Source organism: Musa acuminata, chromosome BXJ2-6, assembly GCF_036884655.1.
Source record: "Musa acuminata AAA Group cultivar baxijiao chromosome BXJ2-6, Cavendish_Baxijiao_AAA, whole genome shotgun sequence".
Lineage (NCBI taxonomy): Eukaryota > Viridiplantae > Streptophyta > Magnoliopsida > Zingiberales > Musaceae > Musa > Musa acuminata.
Genome location: NC_088343.1, coordinates 39,968,823 through 39,991,311, shown reverse-complemented (window position 1 = coordinate 39,991,311; position 22,489 = coordinate 39,968,823). Strand labels below are relative to the sequence as shown.

At 35.3% G+C, this 22,489-nt stretch overlaps 2 protein-coding genes across 6 annotated transcripts; both read right to left on the bottom strand.

Annotated features, from left to right (window-relative positions):
* Positions 1–2,341: 2,341 nt before the first annotated feature.
* Positions 2,342–18,067, bottom strand: LOC103989366 (uncharacterized). 5 transcript variants are annotated; one of them, XM_065114268.1, is made up of 20 exons: positions 16,511–18,067; positions 16,229–16,339; positions 14,985–15,041; positions 14,806–14,876; positions 11,325–11,424; positions 9,638–9,708; positions 9,393–9,493; positions 9,197–9,303; positions 9,060–9,113; positions 8,817–8,872; positions 8,662–8,700; positions 8,390–8,534; positions 7,141–7,322; positions 6,997–7,064; positions 6,758–6,830; positions 6,616–6,677; positions 5,616–6,540; positions 4,934–5,224; positions 2,806–3,109; positions 2,342–2,678 (listed from the first exon to the last, which is right to left on the bottom strand). In XM_065114268.1, the coding sequence occupies exons 1-19, from the start codon at positions 16,586–16,588 to the stop codon at positions 2,833–2,835; spliced, it is 2,868 nt and encodes a 955-aa protein (XP_064970340.1). In that variant the 5' UTR covers positions 16,589–18,067; the 3' UTR covers positions 2,342–2,678; positions 2,806–2,832. The 5 variants fall into 5 exon arrangements, with proteins under 5 accessions (XP_064970340.1, XP_064970339.1, XP_064970337.1 ...); XM_065114267.1 differs by having other exon boundaries at positions 2,840–3,109; XM_065114265.1 differs by having other exon boundaries at positions 2,850–3,109.
* A 1,433-nt stretch (positions 18,068–19,500) lies between these two features.
* Positions 19,501–22,434, bottom strand: LOC103989365 (uncharacterized). The gene is made up of 2 exons (XM_009408188.3): positions 22,018–22,434; positions 19,501–20,971 (listed from the first exon to the last, which is right to left on the bottom strand). The coding sequence occupies exon 2, from the start codon at positions 20,823–20,825 to the stop codon at positions 19,674–19,676; it is 1,152 nt and encodes a 383-aa protein (XP_009406463.2). The 5' UTR covers positions 20,826–20,971; positions 22,018–22,434; the 3' UTR covers positions 19,501–19,673.
* Positions 22,435–22,489: the final 55 nt, after the last annotated feature.

Sequence of the window (22,489 nt, the reverse complement as noted above, 5' to 3'; positions counted from 1 at the left end):
TGATCGTGGTTGAGAGTGAGAACGGGCATAACGTTATTTCATTTATACTTTATACACATGATTAAAATTTTAATTTCATAAATTTTAGTTTCATTTATACTCTACATACATGAATAAAATTAGGAAGATATATTTGAAAATTTTATTATTTCTATCAGTAAGAGTATAATAGAAAATATATAATTTTAAAATTAAAAACTCTAATTTACTCAATACATATATATATATATATATAATATTTTTGACATTTGTATAAAATTATAATCTCTAACAAAAACTAAATATAAATATAATGCGTTTAAAAGTTATATATATAAAATATCTATAGGTCATCGTTTATATTTGCATTGGCATGTGCTTATATATGTTCACTTCCCTATCTAATCATTTGGATAGGTATTAGTATCCTTACTTGTAAAATAGGGTCTATATGAAATAATTGTTTAGTAAATATAAATCTTTATTTAGGTGAATATGTATTATACAATATTTTAAGACCATAGGTATAAGATATTTAACGATAAATCTCTCATCTTATGATTACTTTAGTAAGCATAACCTTATAACATAACATATTAAAATAAAGAGATAAAGTTCTATGATGAAATAATTTAAAATACATATATACATATATAAAAAATATAATATATTCATGGACTTCTACATTTTATATCATAACATATATATATATTCCCACACCACACGTTATTGTAATATATATATACACTCCCACATCGTACGTCATAATATATACATGTATTCTTACACAACACATCATAATACATATATGCATTCTCATACCGCACGTCATAACATATATATACATTGCACATAATAGAAAATACGTGCATTTCCACATTGCACGTCATCATATATGCATGCATACTATATATTTTCATCATAATTTATATATTTTTATACTTACAAAAAATATATATTCATATTTAGCTCATGATAATTATATCATTCAAAATATGCTTTTCAAAATACATTATACATATGATAATTTATACGATCATTATTTTATCATGAATTAAACTTATACTTGATTGAACTAAAAAATGAAGATGTCAATGAAAGATTAAGTTCCTCGATGATCGAGTATGTTAGGAGGCGATACACCTATCGGAAGCATAAGGTCACGAGACATCTTAATTGAAAACTCTACCTATTCAATTGTTGATTTATAATCATTCATAGCAATAATTTATAAAAAAATTTGATAAAATCCCTTATAAAATAAACTATAGTTAACCTAAAAATTCATCTAGATTCCAATATCAATTTTTCAATAATTCACTCAATAATAAAATGAACTAGTTTTTTTTATCAATCAAATCATCACACAATTATGCGAATAACTTTTACTTCACTATTCTAGCTAATCAAATGATCTTGAATTATTATAAAATTTTGTGAAAAACTAAAAGACATATAAAACTCACACCAAATATTAGCTTGGAATAGAATCATTTAGACGCTAAACTATTATCCTAATTTAACTATCAATAATTATTCTATTATGTTGAAATTGGGTTAAAAGTATTTGAACTTATAAACCTAGTATATTGATGTATAGATGTGGTATTAACTCAATTTCAATCTCATAGAAGCTTAAGAATTTTTTTAAAAAAATATAAAAATGACAAAGTCTAATCATATTCGTAAGGGTGTCAATTTAGCTCGAATAGAATATTTTCTCAAAAAATAAGAGATTCTGAATATCTCATATGAGAACAATAATAACTCTGTACATCAATCTCATGTTAAAGTCATACCAGAGGTCTTAGAATCATAAGATATTCATACAAAATATATCTAAAAATTAAAAATAAATTCAAAGTCTAGATTACTCAAAGGTAACTAAAACCCTAGGTATAGAAAAGAGAGAATTAAGTTTTTGTTACCTCAATCTATTTTAAAGCTAGAGTTTCCTAGTCTCCATAAGAAAAACTAAAAGAATGATCAAAGAATAAGAGAAAGGGCAGAGGTGTTTAAAAGTTTACTTGAGGTCTAGGGTTCAATATTATAATATTAGGCCTCATTTAAAGCATTTTTTTATTAATTTAATTCTAATTTATAGCAACTTCAACTAAATTTAATTTGATTTGATAAAGATGATTTTTTTTAAAATCTAAACTCAACCTTTCTCAACATTTAGTATAATACTCCTTTTTGATTTGTATTTTTATTTAATTTTTAATTTTGTTAATCTTTGAAATGGAAGTTAGTGCTCTAACACAAGTGAGACTGGAAATTAATCTCTCTTCCAAGCACAGGTGGTGCCAGCAGGGCGGAGAGTGCAATCCAAGGAATACCAACTTTAAAAAGAAGGATTCAATGAACGCCAAACAAAAATCTTATTCATTCTAGTTGGTAAACCACATGATACATATTACCTTGTCATGATGATCCACACCCAAAATGTTATTCACTCTTTGCAAGCCACTGCTTTATCATCAATAATACCACCGTGTCATGATAAGCCACCCCAAACCATCTCATAATGTAAAATATTAGTGGCCTTCAACTTACGACGGCAGAGCCAATTCCTGTTTATTGATGGAACAAACATTGTGAATGAGATTTTGCTTACTATATATCTAGAAACTTGTCCAGTTAGGCCCCAAAATGATGCAGTGATGAGCTTTTTGAGATCTCAACTTTATACCATCTTCCTGCAAAAATTTAAACAAAGTCTGCTTGCAATTAAGGATTCACAATACACATTTTATTATTGCAATAGGCTAATCATATGACTTTATACACCATATCTCAACTGCTGGGGTGAATATGCCCCCTCACCTCGATTGTAGTCCTTCCAAACTCGAATCACGACCTCAGCCTACCGCAAGTGATTTCATAGATAACCCGGAGAATGCTCTTCGAAGTTTCTTCCTCTGGCAATTTAAGCAGCTTAGCCACTCTTGAGAATGCCACTGTGTGCTTAGAATCAGCCTCGCCATCTAAAACCGTCTCAGGTTCTTTACAGACATTCGGCGGCAGTGACAATGCCCATTGCATTGCCCATATTGCCAAGGGGCGCATGTAGCAGAGCGACCGGTATTGATCCTCATTATTCCAAGCTTCAGGGGTCTGGAACGAATACCTGTCATCCAAATTAACAGTTGTAAGATATCAAAGACAGCACGATTCGATAGATGCACTTGGAAAGAATTCTGAAACTTGGAAGCAATTATGGTTGTGCAAGAAACTCTTCAAGTAATTGAAGTCGTAACATACAACCATTGAGTCAATCCTTTCATCGAAACCGAAAATGATTCTTGTGAGGGGAATCATTTATTGCCAATGGTAGCTCTTGCAAATTACCTTTCTAGAAACAACATCGTAGAGAAGAAGATAAAAGCCCAAGCATTAACGTGCTCCTACATCTTCACAGCATATACTCTAAAGAAGCTGAAATTACCTTTCGGTGTGTTGGTTCTCTATACACTAAATTGGGGAAGTTATAATTTATCCACCTATGGTTTGACCATAAATTTTGCTTACCCATCTGTGTATCGATATATTACATTAAAACTGCCATTATCTGCCTCATGTTGATAGAACTATATGATAAAAATGTTCTTAGCATATAAGCTTTTCGGAAATCAGACGGAGCTCGATTTAGGTAATGATGATATTTTAAAAAAGGAATGAATATAAACTACACTCAATGGCATGTCAGTGCTTATATGGCACCACATACGTAAAATGGTTATAATAGCAGGGACACTGGTGCCACATGGATCACAGTGATCCAATGTCTGCCCCATTTATGTAATTTGGACAGGAGAAACATGTGGTGCTACTTGGACAAGCCTGAAGGAACCAATTAGCACCACATCAGCATGAATGGAAACAAGAGTCTAGTGACCCCTACCACATACGCAACACATTGTTTCCACACCCCGTGAGAACACCACATATGCATCACTTAGTATGCACATCAGTACATTGGACATAAAAGAGTCCTATTGGCCCACATTTATCTAGCACGTCATCACTACATTATCATGTCATTGTGATGCAAAATGTCACACGAGCAGCACCATGTCATGGCACATGAATTTCAATATGAGGTAGGTAACAACAACAAGGGCTAAGTATCCAACATGCAGGAAATGAGTTGGTGATGTGATTTAAACCATAAAGTGCTTAGGTTGAAACTGGGAAAGGCACATGTGGGTAAACAATAATTTCTCCTGATAAATTTGGTCCAGAACTTATTCAAGTCATTATCCTACTTGAATTCAAAAGGACTATCGGGCACATAACAAGCTTAAAAAAAATATATGTATAATGGAATGTGAATATAATGACCAGAAATTGATTAGCTAGACAATTTTGCTGCTTTGCTTAAAGAGGTTAAATAAAAGCATGTTTTGTAGACAGATGAAATGATAGGCGCTATGGTGGAATAACATTAACTGATGTAAAATACTTCAAATATTAGGCTGAGAACCAATTCATTCAATTGGGCACTTCTTATACAGGTGGGTCTGTCCCAAAAATAACCTAGTGGATCAAATTATGCCTCGGGTGGTACTTGGGTCTGCAAGTATAAAATTCTTCCTCCAAGACCTGACTGTTCTGAAAGAGTTTCATTTCCATATGACCTATGCTCCGTACTCATACTGATTAATCCATTCTATGTTTGCTTACAGCATAAGTGCATGAAAATATTTGCCTACAAGTGCACATAAAAGGACTGCTGCTAAACAAAAACATAACTTTTTCTTTCATTGTAGAAAATGGCACAAGAGGTCAATATTGGAAATGCAAAGTCATGTAGCCTAGGTATAGGATTATATTATTAGCTACATGTGTGGATTGTAGAGAACAATAATACTACTCGTGGCTGATGTAATCTCGAAAAAAGAAGGTTAATGGACTTTCACTGTGTCAGAATTCCAGAGTAATAGATACTAACCCGAGTCCTTCTTGGGACCAGGCAGTTTCATATATCCCTTGTGCAGTTCTGAATGCTTCTTCTAACATGCCTTCTTGAATCATCGCTGCAGCAACTGAATACGTCACTCCAGGCCATATCTCTCTTGACTGCATGGTAGACTTATCAATAGTGCCATCTGGTCTCATCCCATTAACTGCTCCCCTCTTGCCATCCTTAAATTTTAAGACATTAAAGCTAAAGATTTTCTGAAATGTACTTTTTGCTTTCTCCTTGTCAACGATCGACATAAGACCGCATGCTCTAGCATACCTGAAAGATAGTCATGTATTCAATTACGATTACCAAACTATTGCAAAAAGGGATGAGACAAGTTATCTTAAGAGTACAGTTCAGAGTAAAACATAAGAAGATACAGTAAGACAACAAAAATAAAAGAAAGCAATAAAGAAAATAAATAATATTCCTCGAGGAATCCACATTATTAAGTTACAGACAAAGTTCAACTTTGATTCTGACACAATAATAACACCACATACATCATAAAAATCATTACTGAAAATATAAAACATTTCATGTAAACATAATGAAACAAAAAGATCATATGCATAATGAAACATCCACCATTCTACCAAACAAAATCCAAATAGAAGGAAATTCCTTAGCCAAAAGGACAACTTTTGCTTAATGTAACATTAATTACCAATGTCCAGCTAACTGATCAGCCTGAATAGATGAGCTTGTCTTGCTACCACTGTTGTCATAATTGAAGTAAGAACCATTCCACAACTTGTGATAAACAGATTTTGCTTTCAGATACTTGTCCCAGAAAAGTTCTTCAGAGGCTCTGTCACCAACTTCACGTGCCATGGCTGAAGCAGCTTGCAGAGCAGCCACCCAAAGTCCTCCACTATATGAGCTAACACCAGTAACTGACCAGACATCATACGTTTGATCCGGAAAGCCTTCATTTTCAATCATTCCATCTTTATCCTTGTCAAACTGATCCATGTAGGCAATTGCCATGTAGACTGAAGGCCAAACAGCTTTTGCAAAGCGCTTGTCACCGGTGGCTACCGTGTCTCTCCAAGCCTGAAGTACAAATTTAGGGTTCAAGTCCTTCCATCTATCTGTGTTGTGAAGATTATAAGCATTGACCTTGAACCATGGGTCATTAAGCCCAAGATCATGAGGAACAGCTCCAAGAACTTTTCTTGCAGACCACTTGCCATCACTCAGAGTTTGAACCTTCTCAGGATCATGCATCATTACTGCTGCAGCAAAGTCTCGTTGAATGCTGAGTTCGAGTTTTGGAAACAGCATTATAAGGGAATAAGATGAATAGAAGTGGACGTCATACGTATTCCACATACAGTACTCAATCCCTTCAAGATAGAGAAACTGGCCAATGTTTTCTTCTCCTTCAAGCAATGGTATCCCTGTAGCTGAGTTTGATTGAATGGGCGCATACAACTTTTCAAGTATTGATGTCATTCTATTAAGGATATTGACTGCAGTATTCTTTCTAGCTATGACCTCGGACAAACTATCAAATTCTCCATTTGACATATCGAGGAAGAATTTTCTTTCCTCAATAGTTGCCAAACTCTGAATTGGAGGTGACCCATCTGTGGTAGGACACAATGACCTGTTAATCACAGGAAAATATTGTTCATGTAGGTATCATACAATTAAAAAATCACCTGTCCAAATTGCTCCTCCAGCATTAAGATAGTATAGTTCATTGAATAGAGTGACAGGATACCTGCATAGAAGAATAAATGTCAAAACCATTTTGCAGCAGTAACTTTATAGTTTATAGTGTATATGGTACTCAGAACAAACCAAGAAGGGAGCCTCCTGTCTTGCAGAATAGGATTCTGCCATTCTTCAATCTGGGTCTCCCAGGACCCATGCTCTGTTGAATTAAAATGGAGAAGGATTTATCTGTCATCTAATATAGAAGAAAGGCTAAAATAAAGAATATTAATAAGTTGAAATTTTACCTATGGGAGATAAGCATTAGTATCTCAGAGACAAGTCAACCCAAAAGGTATATAACAAAACTGAGCAGAGTATCATACCAATAATGGCATCACGCACAAGACTTGCTGCTGCATCACAATGTGTTCCATAAAATTTGGTATAGCGCCTGTCACATTACTCAATTCATAAAAACTATAGGGTTAATTATACTCCTAAACTTGATTGAATATCAGCTTACTAACCTATGATAAATCTTTCCACAAGGAAACTTTACTTCAGGGCAAGCCCATGCTAAAGAAAATGTCACAGTGCGGGTTGTCTGTGAAGCAAGTGCCACAGTAGCTGCAACAGCTGCTCCAATTGATGATCCAGGTTCAGAATGAAGAGGCATCTCAACCGAATCAAGGTGGTCAAAAGATCCATGCTGTTTTGTGTAAAATGTATATAGAAAATGTCAATACAAGAACTGTGAGAATTAAGAAAGGAAAGAATTAATTTGTAACATAGAGGTGTGGTCTGTATCAATGACCTCTTCATGAACATTTATTTACATAATTGATGCTGTAACTTGAGGAACATTTTGAATGACAGGAAATTAAAAGTATAATAAAGGCAGCTAAATCAGTAGTACGGAGATTGTCAAAATATGATCTATATGATAGTACAATGATAGCTTCATTTTTTTTAGCTTATCTATATTATTTAGATTAATATAGCTCCCTCTTGTTTGCAAATTCAGAAGCATTCTTTTGGTTTCTGCTAATTTGGATGAGTTTGAACAGTAATGGATGAGATATATCTTTCTTCCCACCGACTGGATATGCTTAAATAATCCTTAATTAAGAAAGATACATAACTATTCTCAAAAATAGTTGAACATGTCCACATAAATGTCATGGTGCAATGGATAATTTATTTATCATGAATTTCAATGAGCTCAGTCCCTCCCAGATGGACATGCAGGACAAAAATAGTGTCCTGGTTGGTATGCATATAATGGTTTTCTATTTCCATTTACAACTCAGGCTGGTTTAGTCTAAATTTTGCTAAAAAACATTAAGATATCTTTCACGAATGAGCTGCTCAAATTGTTTTTCTTTCTGAAGATTGGTCCCAGCAAACATGGAGCATCTACCACCAAGCAACTGTTGATTGTAGAGCCTGCCAACTTAGATGAGGAGTTACAAAGGAGGGGTAGCCGAATGTGCATATTGATGATCCATACTGATTGGTCCATTTACCAGCATGTCAAAAGCAACCAAAAAGTAAAACCTTGATATTGTGGACTATAACTGCTTATTTATCTGAGACTACTACCAAACAAAGCACTTTATAAAGCATTACTTGGACATTTTATGAGAAAACTTAAAGATGCAAAATGTCAGCTAAGATTCTGAGCATGTAACTAAATTGAGGTCACTAGATTAGGATTGTGAATTACACAATGCACTCACTATAATGAATTAATGCCAATGAACTTATGTCACAAACCTCTTTGATTGCGCACCACATGTCCCTAGCTGTAAATGCATTAGAACCTCCACTCATTATGAAGCAGGGACACTCCGAGACATGGACATCAGTTGTCTCTTCTGCTGCAATAGCATATGTTACTGAAGGCAAGCCATCACCAGTTCTGTGTCCACCAACATAATGATTTGGATATATTGGATCTCCAAGAAATGGATATATGCAACTCAACAAACCAACATTATCATGCAGGAAATGCTGTTCAGGGCCTCAGTTCCGGTATCTAAAAATACCTGTGATATAAAAGTACTCCACGAACACCATCTTTCTCTCTGCAATGAAAATACATGTTAAATACCATGTTATATATCTAATAGCATACTATTGTCAACAGCTAAAGTTGACTATGAGCTGGTTTAGTTATTGCATTTTGAAATTTCACTCTTACATCATTTTTGAATTAGAATGATGTCCAGAAAATTCAGAGGTTCCACCCACAGAATTCTGCAGAAATCAAAGGAAAAATAGATAATTGATCATATTATTTGATTAAGAAGATCTTAGGCAACTAAAGTTTATACTATTCAATTAATTAAAAGAATCAATGACCAAACAAATAGTACAAGTAGAGAATCATAATAGGATTGAACAATGATGATGAAAATGAATCAGTTAGATATTTTGTACTTACAGCCCAAGAAAAAAGCAATGTTACTGCAGCAGAACTGTTTGCCAAGTTCGTTAGCTAAAACATCATAAGAAAACAGATCATAGAAAACAATAGTGACAAATTTGCCATGACACTAGCTATCAATTTCTTTTTATTACTGTGAATGTGAATACTGCAACAGGATAACTGCTCTCTTTGTAATTGTGAGGAATGAATGGTGAAATCTGACGGCAAACTATTTTAAGATCTGGGTCAGGTTCACCTGCTTCAGCAATATGTACAGAAAGCAAAAGTGAACCACATGAAATAATCATAACAAGATTGCAAAAATCAGTATTAGGTCATGGTGATTACCATCATAGACGGTCCAGGCCCTTGGATACAAAGCATGATAGGTGGTATTCCTTCCATTTAGGTTCCAATCCCAAGATCCAGCTCCTGAGATGGAATTTTGTCTGCATATCAAGAACTTCAAATGTTTTTAATCTTTCTGAACAATGTGAACCCAACAGCAGAAAGGAAATCTATCTTAGAAATTCTTTGACTATTCTATTTCATTGCTCAAGGATATAAGGGGGAAAAAAGAAAAAATTGCTTACTTGATTAAGTCTGGGTTCCCAGGAGATAGCACAGTTGAATACTTCTTACCATCTGAGCGAGAGATAAAAGCCTATCCAAGCAAATGCATCTAATCAAACTGACAGATAACATAATGAATTATGATGCTAGTATTTATGGATAGTCCTCAATACTACACATCAACAAAAATAAACATAATTCTCTTAATTCCTTCAACTATAAAATATTTTGGTTTAATTAGGTATTAAAGATATTCATAGATAGCAGTTTATTAACATCACCAAAAAAATATTTTGAAAAATCACATTAAAAAAATGAGCATCTAGGATAGAAGTCATCTAGAGTACCATAGCATTGACTTTTTGACTTACTGTGGCAACAGCACAAACCATATATTTGTTGCAAATGTTTTATTTGCACATATTATGTATACTGTATTTCTCAGTATCTTTGCATACTTGTTACAGACAGCTTCAGTCTTCTATTGTTTGTAAATAATGTTGATGCTTTTGTTGTTTCTTCCATTTTGTTATTAATTGAAAATTATCAAAAGTTACTTCCAGTCTTTTACACAAATATGTTAAGCTATTTGACATATTAAATTTGTACTTGCATACTCTGCCCTTCATTAAAGCATATCTATAAAGTTTAACATTGACTTCAACAACAGTGAAGAACTATTATTGCATCTTGTCCTGGCCAAAATTTACTTTGTGCTGGTGTATGCCAGAACTTCACATACAGGTTATCTATCTCAGATTATATCACCCTTGCTATTTTGTTAAAATGCCAATGCACATGGACACAATTTAGATAAGATCATGGTACCAACACACAGCAATGGCCCATACCAACATTCAAGGAGAATGCCATGTGTTGGCTTGCATAGTGTCTTTAAAGCAATTAGCAACATGTATATCCACTATTGTTAGTATCTTAATAAAGTTAACAAAATTAGGATTCTAAATTTGAGCTCCTAATTCATGATTGAGCTGTAACATATTTTCTAGAATTAATGTTAGATGTCGAACTTATGTTTATCTTGAAAACCAAGCTACAACATACATTAGAAATTATTTTATTAATAGGTATGCTATTATTGTTGTTAATACAAAAGACAACAGTCACTAATATGAGGCTGTAGAGACAAATGCATGGGTAAAAAGGATAAAATAATATATATTTACATTCACAAACAATAAAAAGTTGATCTAATTAAGGTTTAAAATATCAATCTGATACCTACATTGATCATTGCTCAAATTGTTGGAACTTCAGTATGGATTGATGTATCGACACTTGGTAAATATCCAATCAGGGAAGGAGAGAAAGAGGCCGAAAAGAATGAGGTTGGCAAGGAAGGAGGACAAGACATATTGATAGGAGAAGGAAAAGGAGACCTGTATGAGGAAGAGATGAGGATATGGAAGAGAAGGTGATGACGGTGATGCAGAGGAAGAGGAAACAGTAACAGAAGAGAGAACATGTAAGAAAAAGAGCAAAATAAAGGGAGAATACATGAGAGATAGAAAGATATAAACAAAAAAAGACAACTGTGAGCAAGGATTGAAGTTTCAGAAACCAGATCTATATCGTCCCTGGCCAGACTGGTATAGATCCAGTTCATAGTGGCATATGCCAACACATTCTACATCACGCCATACCATGACATATGAAATGTAGCTTAAAACATAACATAAGACTTACAGAAAATTGATTTGCTAGTACAGGTTTGTCTTCGCATATTCCCGGGAACAGTTGCCATCGTTGAAAATCACCTTTGTAGCTTCTTCCAATACTTCCTACACTACAAATAAAAACTTTCCAATATTATTAGAAGAAAGGAAAAATGAACCTATGAGCAACTACTGATGCAGTAGCAGACATCCTCTCTAGTCTAAAAAGATATTGGTATACAATAGCAAAAAAGTCCTTTTGTATTACTCGCTATAGTCGAATGAAATAGCATAACTTGAAGACACAAAAGACATTAATGTGCTTACAGTAGTTAAAACTTAAAGGGTCTTATTAAATCTCTTCATGGAAATCAAATAGGCTATGACGATCTGTTAAGCATGAAATCCAACATGTGGCAACTCATATCTGAATGCCGAGCTATATGATATGGCAGCTGTCACGAAACATTTTTGACACCTGCCAAATATCTCTGAATAGCATGTCCAATGCTCTTATGTGCCAAAATTTTCCAATTAATATCCAATAAACCACCAGAATTGGTAACCTAAGCAGTATCTAAATTCCATATCTTTTTCTAAGTTGCTGATAGAACTATTCACATTACAATGCATAAGCAACCGAAAAATAAAGGTTTGCAAATGGTTTTTATTGATTTAGAAAAACATTCTCTATATGTTTTGAAAAGGAAAGATATATCCATCAAATATACTAATATTATAAAAGATATGAACAATAGTGTAATCAGTAGTGTTGGAACTATAGAAAGTATATCTAGGGAGTTTTCTATAAGTCAAGGGGTATATCAAAAATCAATATTAAGTCCTCACCTATTTACATTAGTAAATGAGTGAACTTTCTGATCATATGTAGGATAGACCTCCTTGGTACATTAATGATGATATTATTTTAATTTATGAGAGTTTAAGTAAAATTAAATTTAAAATTAAGTTATGGTGAGTCTTGGAAACTAAATATTTTAAATAAATTAAAATTAATACTCAATATATAAGATGCAATTTTAGTAATACCAAAAGTAGATCTGAGAATATAATTAAGTTAGATGGACAAGAAGTTCAAATAAGTAAAAGTTTTAAGTATTTTGGATCGGTTATTTATCAAGAGGGAGAGAATGATATAGATATTATTCATAGAGTAAAAAAATAGATAATTAAACTAGAGAGGCACATCAGGAGCTTTATGTGATCATCAAGTACTTTAAAAATTAAAAAAAATTATAAGATAATTCTTAAACTAGCAATTCTGTATGGCTTTAAATGTTGGATGATTAAAAAATAACATATACAAAAAGCTTATGTCATTGAGAAAAGAATATTGACTTGCATGTGTAAAGTTTACTAGGACATATAGGAAATAAATACCTTCAGCTGTGAACAATTAGATCTAGCCTCAATAGATGATAAAGTAAGAAAAAATAATTAAAGATGATATGAACATGTGGTAAGAAGATATATAGATGCGATAATTAAAAGAAGTAAGACTCCACTAATAGTGCATGAGATTTGCAGAAGACAGCCTAGGTCGGTGCAAGAAATGTTCTTAATCTCAAACAACAATTTGAATTTGATTACAACAAAATGTAATATAATAAGATTAATTGGAATTACTCAGAATTAGCTATACGTATTGTCCATCCATTTTACTCTCCTTAAAGCTACCTCCACCATTAGTCTGATTCTAATCAATTCTTTTACCCTAGTTCTATATAACCTATTCTTCTTTGGTCATCCTGACTCTTTTAAGGCATACTTGTCATTTTTGATCCATTTGATAATATTTTGAACTCAGCTGGTTTTACCTCTAAGTTAACTAGGAATTCGTCTCAAAAAATAAAAAAACTTCGGACATATTTATTTGTGATTATCCAACCATTATGATCACCAAAATGAGGGACACTTGGAAAAAGATACAAAACACATAAAAAGAAACTAATCAGATTTTTACAACCAGCTGTCAATATGCAAATAAAGAGTCCAGAGACCACCAAAAACTCATTGAATAAATGAGCAAACAATCATATCATACAACATAATGAGTTTTCATAATAGGAACCAGAAAAGCTTGTTGTAGCTTAAAACAAGCATTACACAATTACAAAAATATCACCAACTACTTGAAATAAGAATAGATCTTATGCGAGTTACATAGGAATTTGGCATGAAATGTTTATCAGTAGATCAAAAGAAATTTAAAAACTAACTCAACTTGATTGTGAGCTTATTTGGTTTTCGGATAGCTGGAACACGTTAGTAATAAACCAAGTTAGCCACTAATTATGGATTGATTAGCAAGAGTTCCAAACCATCATACATATAGTAGCAGCTTAGGTCTTTTGGAATATGGCTTTTAATTCAAATCAATGAGTTTTCTTTTTCTTTCAATCAAATGAGACGATTATCAAGGCACCATGTCTTAATAGAGCAAATCCATATGAATAACATCTTCTCTTCTTAGTTTGTTTTCTTTTGCCAGTTTGTTATTCTACTGCTGGACTCAAACTGAGAAGATTGAATTCAATTTACCAAGACCTCCAGACCATTCCGAGGTCCTGTGTGCAAGGATTAACTGAGCGTCATCCTGAACTTGTCAGCTCTGTGATGGCTTTGCATTGCAACAGCCAAGTAGTCCTTGTCCTCTGTCCTCTCACATCAAGTTCCACTATTTCATCTGTAAAGCTACTTATACTATGCTGTAATGTCCCTGAAAAGGCATCAAAATATCACCATATTTATCTAAATTGTACTTCACTTGCATGAAAAGTCCAACAAAAAGGTCAGCATCAGACTTGGAGTCTTAGACATGACCAGCTCTCACTTAGTTTGACCAGTGATATTTCCCTAAGCATAGTTCAATGGAGATCAAAGATCTACGTCGCTTGATGTTTTTCTCATTGTGTTAGCTACCCAAACAATGCAACCAGCCATTAAGGCCACAGTGCTATCCTAAGCCATGTTTTGGCCCCAAAGTTCAGATGAAACACTATGAATGTTGAAACCAATAAGATATAGTTCCATGTATTGGTATGAAATCTAGGCAAATCTGAAAAAAATATAGAATGTTTGTGTATGTTATTTCAAATGAAATAGTGTCATTATTGACATATTGCTAGGTTGTTTATTTGTAATGCTATGGTTACCTAGATTCCACTTGAAATCTTGAGTAAACTAGTAGTGACTTTTCAGTTTTATTTAGTTTATTTGCTTTAGTTATTCTTGTATTCTCATTACTTGTTACATAATCTCTTGTGGCATAACTAGTCGGGAGTGTCATCGCATCACATTTCATTGTTACTAACTTACTATAACGGTACACATAGGTTCTCTGATTCATGTAAAAGACATAGGTTGTCCTACTCATCCACTGTAAAATTTCAGAGAGTTCAAAATTCATGAAGCATCCAAGATATTAATGATCATTCTGGAAACAAGCTGTTTCTCATGGAAACATGTTGACTTGCAAGACAAAGAATTACCCAATGCCACCGAGAGGAACACCCTGGCAGGACGTACCAACACGCTCCTTCAGAGGATCAATCACTGCAACCTAAAACCAGATATCATTCCCAATTACTATGTTGAAAGACAAAATATGGACTTGTGAGCAATAAATGATTGCTTCACATAATTCCTTCCAGGAAGGAATGAAGCATACCTGTCCTCTTGCAGCTTCCTCAACAATTTGTTTCACAAGTCGAATACCCAAGGGAGCCTGCATGAACCATATTAAAACTAATCAAACAAAAGAGTTAGTTCTGGTGAACCTGCATGGCAAATCTATTATAACAAAATAATGGCCAATGATAAGATTATAAACAAAAGTCACACCAATTCCTAGTGACTAGAAGCTACAAATCAATCAAAACCAGTGAAATTCGTTAAAAGTGAAAGTGAAACTAAGATCCAATACACCATGGGAACAACCAACTCCTTTAAGAGATAACCCCTTTTTAGACAGCATCTTGAGATGGCGAAAGGGTAACTTCTTTTCACCATATCATAAGTTTCCCAAAAATGCTGTTTTAGTTTCTATATCTATTTATTTTCACAAAAATGTAATACTGTATAACAAACAAATCAGAAAAATTCAACTTCTCAGACATAAATTCAAGGTTTTAAGTGCATCATAGGTAGCTAGTAGTTTTCTGAAATCTTATTGCAAACAAAATTCAAGCTCTTGTGAATTGAATCACAATAACTGGTGAGCCATAATGTGACTGAAAGCTCTTTAGAGTTTCATGTAGCAGGAAAGGGACAATCAAGTGAAACATCTCAACAGTTTGCCCAAAATAAAGTTTATCATCTCAACAAGCCTTCTGAAATGGTCGCTGTCAAAGCAAAGATAGAATTTAAGTTTTAAGTGGTGACAAGCACAACCATCTGGATCTAATAAGACAGTTCCTTTTTTGGTTACTGAATTTATTTAAACCTCATCAAATGTTCATATTTTTTTAATCAAATGCACATATTTATTTGTCATTTCTTCTTCTGCACAGGAAACAGTAAATAAGATGTTATTCCAGTTAAGACTGTCCTACATGCTTTCTGTTTTCCTTTTTCCATATCATGTTTAAACTGATAACAGATAGAAGCAGAGAAGGTAAAATATTTCATTCATTGAAACAGGAATCAAGTTTCAATAGGACAAATTTTCAGAAATTTGTAACAGTTGTACACAAAAGTAAGAATGTAAGTCCCATCAAGTCTACTTACCACAACTGAATTTATTAGTTTTATATATGTGAGATAAGCAACAAAAACTTAGAAATAGGAATAATTTCCTGGTTCAGAACCCAATAACACAACCAAACCTGTTCAAATTACTCATGAAATAGTTAACTTGTACAAAAATTTGAAGCCATAACACCAACATCAAGAATGATTGAGGAGTAGAAGTACCAATTTTAGCTTCTCTCCCATGGTCAGGGTGAATTCTGACAATTGGTGGCCCTTGTTGCTTGCTTTCCTCTGCCATGTTAAAGGAGGAGGTTGTCCAGGGTCCACCTTTACCTAAAGTGGAAGATAATCCAAGTCATGTGAATTTCAACAATAATGGTGGATAGTGTTTGAGAGTGATAAAATGACCAGTGGGCCAAAAGAATTGTTGATAAAGAAGATTTTGTGAGTATTGTGTTAACCATTGATTGAAATTTAAAGTAATTTTGTAAGCCCAAAACATACCAAAGGGTCATCTGCCCTGGAATATGGATCACTCAATAGTGGATCTTTCATTCCTTTCATGTTTCTATTCTCAGACATCTTAGCGCAGCAAACCTGGTGAGCTTGATGTCATTAAAATAATGTTTTAGAATTCAGTTCAACAGTTGTATTACACTAACTAAATACAGCCAACAAGGAAAAAAAAGAACAAATTTAGAGGAGCATAGTTCTATAATCAATGTCAACAGGCATAACACAAGTTCCATAATCATATGCTAGGAATATTTTTTACAGCATCAACAAGTCCAATGCCACTTTTCGAGCCATAGTATATGAAAATAAAACTAAACCACAAAGATATGTGCTGTTGAAACATTAGGTTTAGGGCCTCATCATCTCCGTCCAGTTGCACTTGGAAGATGCAAAAGGCAAATACAAGCTGAGGTCTTGTAAATCTGGAGGTCTGGCACAATTTGGTAGCATCAACCTTTTTTTTCTTTTTCTGCCGGTAGCATTCTCCTAGTGATACAGTGCACTGTTAGAATAACACATCTAAAAATATATATGATTCTCCCTCTTTCCCTTCTATGTTCCCCTATGTTTGCAACCAGAGATAGCCTTAATACTATGCTACAACATTTAAAATCACAAAAGGAATTCAAGGAACTTTTACCATCCAAGGGGAAGTGTGGTACATATCGTTGCTTTACTATCTCGAAGGCAAATTTCACATGAATTTGCTATTAATTGCATGCCGATGGAAGATGTAAACAACACACATTTCTAAATCGTTCTTTAAATTGCTATTGTTAAATCCTTAGGACGCAGACCTCTGGTTCTGAATGCAATGTCAAATTCGATAATTTTCAAAAAACGGAATGACATTCAACAGGGCAGAGAAGTTCCACACAAAATCGACCAATTTTACCAAATATGTATTGATCAAATCACTCATAAAACCAAAACCGCCATTCTTCACAAGGGTATGAAGACCGATAACTCATAATTTCCTCTAACCTTTTACGTCAACTGCGAGTAAGAAGTACATCCAAATAACCAAATAATAAACTAACAAAACGCGAAACCCCTCCCATTCACTGCAGACGGTCTCCAAACACAAGAAAAAGACGATGCTTACCGGAAACTCGACGCGTCACAGGTTAATCACGTTTTCTCAGAAGTTTAGATCCATCATTCAACAAGAACGAATCGGTACCCGATATAAAAATAATAAAGAAATCAGTTCTACCCAAACCAACGTGGAAGAGCATGCCCAAATTGGATCAAAACCGGAAAGACAGAGAAGATTTGTTAACCAGAGAGCCAATGGAAACAGCGTTACAGCTAGTGAGATCGAGCGGGATTTGCGACAGAGAAAGGAGCCTGCGGAGTGCGGGTTCTCGTCGTAATCATCGATACCCAGCATTATATCAACTACTCTACTCTACTACCGCCGTCGACCGTCAGTTGCATTGATCTCAGCCGTTCATCACGAATAACGTGGGCCTCATTCGTCTTGATCGAAACCGCATCGATCGGGGCCCGCGACGCGCTCCCGTTAGCGACAATTTGACGTCATCATCGTGATGAACGCGCTCCCGTTGCGGCAGTTCGTGTTGCGGTTATAAAGCGAGAGGAAGGACGTGGATTTGAAGATACCCGTTGGGCCCCAAGATGGCGTCATCACCACGAACGAGGTGGGTTGGCGGGTCGTTGAACGTGCATTTGAAGCAACAGATACGTCGAACGAAAGGTAACTCACTTCTTCAATACAATACAATACAATACAATACCCGTATAAACCCAATGGTATACGGAAAGGTTACATTTGCTAGGCAGACACATAGTGTAATATAATAAAAATAATAATTTAGAAAACACTTCCTTTGTCTAATTTGAATCGGAAGACAAATCTTATGAAGGTATTCAACGTAGAAATTATAAAGGCCTACTCCAAACCGTCCACCTTAATTTTAGGCTCAATCATTCCTCTATTTTTGGATTAATCAATTAAATATTAAGTTGAGATTAGAAGAGAAAGTGACGCAGACAAATTTGGAATAAAGGTTTTTATTACTATCCATTCGAGTTGTAATAAATAGATGATAAAAGTGGTGACGAAAGGATTTCATGACTTTACAATAAACTAGGAAAGTAGATTGAGTAAACTAATATTGGAAAAAAAAAGGGCGGGGGAAAGGTCTGATGCTATCCCTATCTTGTACTAAAAATGGTAAGGTATGATATGGAAACATGAACTTAAACCTAATTTAAGTTTTTTGACCTAAAATTTGATTGAAGGAATTCACAATAACAAAAAAATCAGAGAAATAGCACCAACAACTTCAAGTCGAGGATTCACGGAGTTCAATACTCCAAGATATGGCTAAAGAAATTGTAAAATATCATTCCAATTAGATTTTTTTGTCACAAGGTCAGAAAGTTCATGCTCAAGAGTCTTGGAAACAAGTTTTAAATTTAAATAGATTTATTTATTTTTTACCAATAAATATAGATTCTCATAATAAATTACATTCAATCCTTTATAAACTATCAATATAATGCAGCATTATTAAATTAATAATAGCATATTATACACACAGCAACATATTATATACTCTTCTAATCTGCCTGTCATACCAATTACTGCCAGAGTTATGATGATGCAATGTTGCTGTCATCTTCTTTGTCATTGATGCCTGCACCAAGTATTGTGACTCTGGAACTGGACCAAGGTAGCTGTCAAACCATACTTCAAGGCAAGTTGCTGAATAGATAATCCAGCCAACAAAACCAAAGATAAACAGCCCACCACAAGCAAAATCCAGTCAGGCCATGTCTGTCCACCAAGATTTGCCAGTTTTAGGAAAGACAGGTCACAGCTCAACTAAAGCTGTACTGAGCTGGTTCACAGAATTTGAAGTATTGTCTTGAAGATTGATACAATATTCAACTGACTAATTCTTTATAACAACTTTACAGTATCTAAATAGACCAGTAGGTAAGGAAAATGGAAAAAAGCAATATACCCATATGAGAAAGAAACAAACCATGTTCAAACAACTACAGCTTCATAATACCTTATATTACAATCTTTCTTTACCCAAAAATGTACAACCATCAAAAGAGAAACGGGCCAAAGGAACAAGAACTTCCCGGTTTTTATCATGGGGCAACAAACTCTTCAGGGGGTATCATGGGCGTACCGGGGGGGCGGTCGAGGCTCAGACAATGAAGAACTGATAGGATCACGTGAGAATATGGGCTTGTTAATGTCTTCTGATGCTGATCCATCCAAGTTCATACTGCAAAAGGACATGGAGTCATGCTTTGCAGATTCCGGGGAGTTCCTACTTTCCTCTTGATGGTTCTGGCTAGCAATGAGAGAAGCACCATCATAATAGTAGTCATCATAGGGCATCCCTTCAATTTCAGAATGACCATTATCTCTCAGGGCCAAGGAATCAGCTACAGGGAAAAATACTAGCATGCAGATACCAACCACGGTGCAAAATAACAACATAAGGAAAGCTAAAAACACAATTGCCTCATACAGCAGGTTGCCTGGTGGAGGAAGTACAGAGATTCCCAGGAGAACAGCCCTCAATGGAAGGAAGAGGATAGATGTTGTCAGCACATAAATCCTGCGCTGCAGACCTTTGTTGATAACCGAAGAGAATAACCGCATACCAACGTATGCAATATAACTGATCAAGATGGCATAGAAGCCCCCAAGAATTATAGTGCTTGGCAGGGGATACACGCATACACTGTTACCATTTGTTAAGGAAGATATGCATCTGAAGAGCTTTGCAATCCTTGTTCTCTTGTCACTATTCTCTTCATTGATAAACCTGGGTCCTATCAGAATGACGGCAATTTGCATAAGAAGAATTGGAAAACAGAACAGGAGCATGCGTCCGAGTGTCTTTCTGTTCCACCATGGGCTCAGAGTGCCAGAATCCCTTTTCTGCAGTGCGGCATGAAGAAGGAAGGATAGCATAAGAAACATGCTTGGTTCTGCAAATCCTAAATTTGAGAGGATGTAGAACTTGCAGACACTTTTGTGCCATGCTTGGTCAGAAAAGAGTCTCGATCTCACGAAACTCAGCCTAACAATCTCTCCAAAGCCCCACCAAATAGAGATTAGAATTAGAATGATACGGCTAATCCAAGGCCCATTGAAGTAGCTCAGATGAGGATAATGTCTACTCCTGATACAGAACTGGAAGTACAGAGAGTGGAAGATGCATAGGATACCAAGAGCAGCAGTCAGGAACACAAGGGAAATGGTCGATACACCGAATGCCTCGGTGGCAAGAGACGTCAGGGGCATCACCTGAAAGACAGATTCCAAGCATGCTATCTGCCAGCATCGAATCCCTGATGTCCCACAAGTATGACAAAGATAGCCACTTCAAGAGTTCTGTTGATAGATTCCAGTGAAGCAAAGAGATTTTCCTCGAGAACCCCTACAATAATCTGTAATGAACCCATCAAATTAATTCTATCAAGTCATGACATGTATCAAAAGGGCACAAAAAAAAGTTCTGCTTCCGAAAAGTGGATTCTGCTTCCGTTACATGATGATCATTTACGGAACTCATAAAACAAAAGGTATCGAGCAATGGGTAGCAATGATATCCTCTGTGTATTAATACAATTGATATAGTAATACGAATACAAAATATCTGATGAATAACCAAAGCATATCTTAGAATTTCTCACAAGAACAAGATGTACATATCAACACTAAAAGCACCTGGTATCAGTACCTGTAGAAAAATTGCATCCATTAAAGATAACAGAAACAAATTTAACTTCCCAAGAAATCAAACTCAGTTGAACCAACCGGTGTCCATATCGAATTCCTAAGAGTTTCAACACCAATCTTGCCATGTGCTAAAAACACTCGCTGAATCTCTAAGTGAAACTATAAACCACACCAAAAATTAACCAATCAAGTAGCATTCTGCATACCCTGAACCTATTTGCAATGACCACAGAACAGCTGGATCTGATGAGAAAAGGATAAAATCAGGTTCATACATTTTAACCCTTGCTACGAAACCTCAGCTAGTACTGTGTCTCAAAATGCAGCATCTGACTGATGCAGCATATGAATTCAGCCAGAGAGATGTAGAAATATCAAAACTATATGAGAGATTACAAGTACAGGACAGGTGCTAATCAAGAGAGCACAAATTTCTGCAACAATATGAATTGTTTTATCATCTGTAACACAGAAGCACCATTAATATACTAAAGTGTCTCGAACCACCCTCGCAGTTAGTAAAGCTTCCCCGAATACATCATCTTCTAAAGAAACTAGAAATGGATTTGTAAATAATCAGTAAAAACCTCTTTTCATCATGAGAAAAATCAAATTAAAGCTTGAACGTTGTCATCAGTGCCCAAAGAATCACATACACGACCTAAAAGCCATTCTCCACAACAATACCAACCATTTGCAACGAAAAAAAGTCAAAGAGACAAAATAAAAGTCGAGAAAAGGGAAAACATGTTACCCCCAAAAGCAGCAAAGACGAGCATTGGATTCAATCCAAGAGATTATATTCTCTTCGAACAAAATCCTCAACCTCGATGATTCCCGGGTTGTAGAGGACCGAATTCGGAGATCCGGGTCCCGAAAGAGACCTCTCGGAGCGGCGAACTTGGGACCGAGGAGAGCGGCGCGAGATCACAGACCCGGTACCCTAAAAGGAAGAAGCGGAGAGAGACGGAAGGAAGAAAGGCAGAGGGAAATGGTAGGGTGGTCCGAGAGAAAGGAAACGAGAGGAAGAAAAGGTGCGGGGCGAGTAGCGACACGGACGGCTGGGGACAGCCTGTCATTCCCGGGTAACGTAACCGCACGGAGGTGCGGAGGCCCAAGCCACCGAAGGCGGTGGCTCAACCGTGGATTTCGCATCGGACGGTGCTTCGGGGATCGTCAATTATAGCCCGTGATGGTGAGGTGAGGGAAGAACGGTCGGCAGATCC

Excerpts from the sequence above, each read along its gene's own strand:
- LOC103989366 (XM_065114265.1), bottom strand. The coding sequence starts at position 16,588 with ATGTCTGAGAATAGAAACATGAAAGGAATGAAAGATCCACTATTGAGT. Across the intron at positions 8,873-9,059 it reads CATTGCTTTTTTCTTGGGCT|AATTCTGTGGGTGGAACCTC; the intron begins GTAAGTACAAAA and ends TGATTTCTGCAG. Across the intron at positions 6,678-6,757 it reads GACAGGAGGCTCCCTTCTTG|GTATCCTGTCACTCTATTCA; the intron begins GTTTGTTCTGAG and ends TCTTCTATGCAG.
- LOC103989365 (XM_009408188.3), bottom strand. The coding sequence starts at position 20,825 with ATGCCCCTGACGTCTCTTGCCACCGAGGCATTCGGTGTATCGACCATT.